The following is a 5979-nucleotide window of genomic DNA, read 5'->3' on the forward strand; positions in this document are numbered from 1 at the left end:
TGCAGTCTTCCAACAACTTTTGTCATTGAAATAACCCAAAGGTATGACACACTGCATTGTTTGATGAGACAGGTACAGCTTTACTTATCGTTCCACAGATTATTGCTGGAGTTAGTGCTTTAGTGCTTTCAGAACATGAAGGGCTGAGGTGAGAGGAGAGAGATGGTATAGTGTAGATGCTATGGTTTGGGACTCTGTAGTTCTCCATTTCAACTGACATTAAACACAATATGTCATATGAAATGAATTCAATAATATTACTTACTGGGAGCAGAACCTCGCAAATATAATCAAACATTGTTTTAAATGGCATTCAATGACATGGTTTACAAAAGTGTTCTAATAACTGGAATTATCTGAATAGCTGACTTTTTAGTGCTTTACATGAGGGTTGTCAAATATTGACATTAACATTAGAAACCATGCAACCATACCACACCATGCAACCACATGACAAAATGTAGGTCATGTTCAATTTCAAAGATGTCGATACGTAAACAACATATTCTTACTTACATGATATCTCAAAAAGCAAACATGTTTTAAAAGCCTTTTTAATTTTGGTCCATGCAAATGAGATACATTGCTGATATTAAAAACATTTATAAAACTACATACTGTAGCTCCTTGCAATGGAACCTTCAGATTAAAGTATAAAAAGGTATAAATAACATTTTGGTCAGAAACTTCTGCCACATTTGAGCTACATGTTATAAATACGAAACATGAATCACACAATAAATTCATTTCCTGCATAAACATTTTTGAGTGAAAGTATAATAAATAAGTAGACACAAATTAAACTAAGACTACACATGTCTTATGAAACAGAAGTGCTGAATATAATTTGTTGCTAAAGTCAAATCTAATGTAAAAATAACCATTTGGAATGTGTCAAAATATCAACAATTTTGAATGAGTTGACTTTGAGTTGAGATTCTGAAAAAACCAAGACAACCCTTCAGTATGGAATGAAAGCGGTCTAAAATCCAACCTGTCGGTCTGTTTTCAAGGAGAGGTGAAACAAGGCAGACCTGAAGTCAGACGTAAGCTGAATCTTCTATGTTAGATACTGACAAGTGTAATGACAGTAATACAACAACATTTGATCAAAACCACAGAGACGATTGGATAAAGGGAACATTTGCATTGGAATATATGACATAAAGTAAAACAGAACCACTAGTTGACTTAGCCTGGATAGCCAAATTGTTATCCATCCACAGAAGAAAAATAAGAAACCAGCAAAACAATTCATTGAGGTCTTTAAGGCTCTTTGGTGAGTGAGGCACTGTATTTTCAGGTGTGTTTATGAAAGAAAATCATCTCCATTTCAGTGTTGTTTTTGTAGCAAGGAGAAAAAGATAGCATTATAAAGAGTGATGTCCAAGTGTTCAACACTAATATCAACAGAACAAGGTTATATTCCTCTCTATTTTCATGTTAGGTGATACATGCTGTATCCCAGCGGCGTAGCGTACAGTCCCATAGGTGAGAGGGGCAGCATTGGTCGGTGGTAGGGGTAGGACTGTCCGTACAGGGAGACAGCTGTGTGAAGTTGGGCACCCAGGGGCATGGGTAACGTAAAGCCCGGGTGCAGCATCGGTTTGGCAGCCATTTTGAGCTTCTCCAGCTCGGCTTCCTGTAGTCTCTTGGCCTTGGCCCGGCGGTTCTGGAACCAAATCTTGACCTGAGTCTCAGTCAGGGTCAGAGAGCTGGAGAACTCGGCCCGCTCTGCGATGGACAGGTACTGCTTCTGACGAAACTTACGCTCCAGAGCCAGCAGCTGGGAGGTGGTGAAAGGAGTACGAGGCTTTCTATTGTTCTTGTGCTTTCTCAGCGGACAGGTAGGACTCACCTGCCCTGGAGAGAGAGAGAGAGAGAGAGAGAGAGAGAGAGAGAGAGAGAGAGAGAGAGAGAGAGAGAGAGAGAGAGAGAGAGAGAGAGAGAGAGAGAGAGAGAGAGAGAGAGAGGATCAGAGTCAATACTGATTTAATTTAACAAATGGATACTTGAGTGAGAAAGTAAATGTACTTAATATCCTGGTAGCCCTAATACTCTGATGGAAAATCTGTAGTATCATTCTGATACATAAACTAACAATGTTAGAGAGAAAGCTGTTTTGAGTAGGCCCAAAGTAATTTGGTTGGAGGCTGATAGCGATTTTAAACTCTGAAACGTAGGCTTACTAGTTTACCCAAGCACTGTACAAGTGAATGACCATGCATGAAATGAACTTCTTCTTTGCATAAAATAGACTGATTTTGAGCAGAGATTTAAATTCTGACGCAGTCAACTGTTTAGACTGTTTAGACTTTAAAATGGAAATGGACAAACATTGGAATGGGAACACATATCAATGGAGGAGATTAGTGTTATTTGTTAGAATGATTTTAAGTACTTTCAATCGCACTCCACACTGCCCTTTCCCACTTGACAAAAGGTAGTTCCACCTAGGTGTTCCACCTATGTGAAAATGCAGTTTATTGACTACAGCTCAGCGTTCAATACCATAGTGCTCACAAAGCTCATCACTAAGCGAAGGACCCTGGGACTAAATACCTCCCTCTGCAACTGGATCCTGGACTTACTGACGGGCCAGGCCCAGGTGGTAAGGGTAGGCAACAGCACATCTGCCACGCTGATGCTCAACACAGGGGCCCCTCAGGAGTGCGTGCTTAGTCCCCTCCTGTACTTCCTGTTCACCCACGACTGCGTGGCCAAGCATGACTCCAACACCATCATTAAGTTTGCTGACGACACAACAGTGGTACGCCGGATCGCAGACAACGATGAGACAGCCTATAGAGAGGAGGTCAGAGACCTGGCAGTGTGGTCCCAGGACAACAACCTCTCCCTCAACGTGGGCAAGACAAAGGAGATGATTGTGGACTACAGGAAAAGGAGGGCCGAACACGCCCCCATTCACATCGACAGGGCTGTACTGGAGCGGGTCGAGATTTCTTTGGGGTCCACATCACCAACAAACTATCATGGTCCAAATACACCAAGATAGTCATGAACAGGGCATGACAACACCTTTTCCCCCCCAGGAGACTGAAAAGATTTGGCATGGGTCCTCAGATCCTCAAAAAGTTATATCTACTGCACCATCAAGTGCATCCTGACCGGTTACATCACCGCCTGGTATGGCAACTGCTCTGCATCTAGAGGATAGTGCGTATGGCCCAGTACATCACTGGGGCCGAGCTTCCTGCCATCCAGGACCTATATACTAGGCGGTGTCAGAGGAAGGCCCAAAAAATGTCAAAGACTCCAGTCAAGTCATAGACTGTTCTCTCTGCGCCAAGTCATAGACTCTCTGGCCCAAGTCATAGACTTCATAGACTACTCCTTAACAGCTTCGACCCCCAAGCCATAATCAAATGGCCACACGGACAATTTACATTGACCCCCCCTTTGTTTTACACTGATGCTACTCACTGTTTATTATCTATGCATAGTCACTTTACCCCTACCTCCATGTACAAATTACCTCGACTAACCTGTTCCCCCCACATTGACTCGGTACCCCGTATATAACTTCGGTATTGTTATTTTATTGTGTTACTTTTAATAGAATTCTTGTTTTATTTGATTTAGTAAATATTTTCTTAACTCTATTTCTTGAACCGCATTGTTGGTTAAGGGCTTGTAAGTAAGCATTTCACTGTAAGGTGACAAACACAATTTGATTTGAATTACACACAAACCACATAAACAAACATGTATGTGGATATACTAATAAAACGCACAAATCAATGTAAGGGTTTGAAGACCTGCCTAATATGCCAATAAAGATACATAGAAATGCAAATTGAAAGATTATGTTTCATGATAGACCCACAGTAAGCCATTTATTAACAAATGTATTAACTCAACTAATGTTGTAAAGACCCAGGCCTGTTTTTCCTAATACTTATTTTTCACATATTGTTTAATAAATTGAACGTCAAGACTTAAATGATCGTACTTTTTTTTCTACACAAGCATTCAGATATAGCCTAATTAATTAGGCATATACATACAAGTTATTACTTGCAAAAGGCTTTTTAGTTGACACCCTGTCAAATCATTTGAATGTATAGCCATGCAATATTGTGAGACAGCACATACCAACCAATTCAAATGGGTCGATTTGATTTGTTTTATACCATATGATATATATATATTTTTTTAAATCTCTAAATAACAAATCAGTTATGATAAATAGTGAGGTAAGAAGTACACGTGTATACATATTCCAAAATGTGTTCCAATTACTTAAAATAAGCAGATTTGTATATCTTAATTTAAATGAAATTATTTCGCGTGAGTCTCTAAAAGTTACTCACGAGTTTGCGCTGAGAATCTTGGGCTCATAACCCAGGGAGCACAGTCATCCGGCTCGGAGGACTCCGACTTTACGGGCGATGGTGGAATAAAGTGCTTTCGGATTCCCTCGGGAGGGCTGTATGTCTCTCTGCACAGGTACGGAGAGTTCTGAGTCTTTGAAAATGTAACCACAGAGACATTGTCGGGTTTGCTTGTAAACTCACTGTGAGTCTTTCTACCCGACATTATAGCCTCTACACTGAAGGGATGATGGTGTGTAGTCACTTGAGTTTTGCGGTCATCCATCGTGCTCTCCCGCTCGGGTGGGCTGTCCTCCTCCGATGAACTGCTATCCCTCAAACTCACATGGGTAGACATTTCCCCCTAAGTATGTCCCAATGGCACTCGGCAAGACTGACTGACAGTCGTAGCTACAGGTGGCGTTCAGATATCAGGACTCAAGCTGTCAAGTGTGGGGGTGAGTAAAATAATCACGTGACGCCAGTGGAACTTTCGGCCAATCGCAGGCGCTGCCAAAATGTAGGAGATTGGTCATTGATTGGTCTCTCACACAAGAGTTCAAAATATATGTAGTATATCACATGCATTTACTGTGACGGATAACTTCAAACCTAACCTCAAGAGATGTAAACACAGGCCCCATGCAGATAATTATGGAAGAGATAAACACAAATTAACAATCTCCATTGGGATATGCCTTTTCCTGATTGCAAAACGTTGTTGGTGCCTCAATTCAGGATACACACATTTGGTGGGAAAATGATTTCTTGCAGCCCTAGTCTGTATCATGCTCTCTTAAAGCTGCAATATGTCACTTTTTGGGCGACCCCAACAAATCCACACAGGAATTTTAGTTGTAGATCTGTCATTCTCATTGAAAGCAAGTCTAAGAAGCGGAAGCGATATGTTCTATGTATGATATGTCTATGTTTCTTGTTCTTAAGTTTCAAACAGCTGAAAATACAATATTTCTGGTTATGGAAAAGATAATGTATTTCACAGTAGTTTAGATGGTACAATGACTCTCTACACTATGCTTGCTTGTTTTGTCACAAAGTAAAATTAAGGGAACTATTAGAATGTTAGCATCCAGGAAATGGTGGAGTGATTTCTACACTGTGCATCTTTAAAGCTAGAATCCTTAGTTGCTAAATCCATTTTTTAAAAACTTTTTAATTAATTATATATAACTATTGATTATTGAAGAATGTTGTACCCCATCAGATCCCAAAATATAAGCTTATTTGACTGTTTGTAAACAATGTAAATGTAAAGAAAAAAACACGTTATAGCCACAAAACATGGTTAAAACTCTCATTTTGATATCATGGATGGTCAGTCCTTGCATCCATAGCTTTGTCTATTACGTGTGGTTTCATTTCTCCAGGCCTAGCCCTCAGCGTTTTTATTAAAACGCTTTGTTTTTGTTTCAAGCATTCTAGCTTTAAACAAAGTAGGCCTAGTTATTCTTCATCAAATATGCATGACCTTTGAAGAAGTGTGAATACCCTCACATACATTTTTTGTGAGGGACAATTTTTAGAGCAGTCTTGAATTAATCTACTAGTAAAAACTGCTATTGGAAAGTGATTCTGAGACTCAGATTTGTCACTTTCAAATGTATTCCAAACAAAAAAACAATGA

General features: G+C 39.9%; 1 protein-coding gene across 1 annotated transcript; it reads right to left on the reverse strand.

Moving 5' to 3' along the window:
* Positions 1-357: 357 nt before the first annotated feature.
* On the reverse strand, positions 358-4844 carry LOC109892176 (homeobox protein MSX-2). Its single transcript, XM_031826940.1, has 2 exons — positions 4335-4844; positions 358-1863 (listed from the first exon to the last, which is right to left on the reverse strand). Exons 1-2 carry the CDS (start codon positions 4690-4692, stop codon positions 1439-1441), a joined length of 783 nt encoding a protein of 260 aa, XP_031682800.1. The 5' UTR covers positions 4693-4844; the 3' UTR covers positions 358-1438.
* Positions 4845-5979: the final 1135 nt, after the last annotated feature.

The sequence above is a fragment of the Oncorhynchus kisutch genome, linkage group LG6 (genome assembly GCF_002021735.2).
Source record: "Oncorhynchus kisutch isolate 150728-3 linkage group LG6, Okis_V2, whole genome shotgun sequence".
Taxonomy (NCBI): Eukaryota; Metazoa; Chordata; class Actinopteri; order Salmoniformes; family Salmonidae; genus Oncorhynchus; species Oncorhynchus kisutch.

Bases quoted from the DNA above. Each gene is read 5' to 3' on its own strand.
- LOC109892176 (XM_031826940.1), bottom strand. From the start codon at position 4,692: ATGTCTACCCATGTGAGTTTGAGGGATAGCAGTTCATCGGAGGAGGAC. The intron at 1,864-4,334 runs GTGAGTAACTTT...CTCTCTCTCCAG, and splicing joins AAGATTCTCAGCGCAAACTC to GGCAGGTGAGTCCTACCTGT.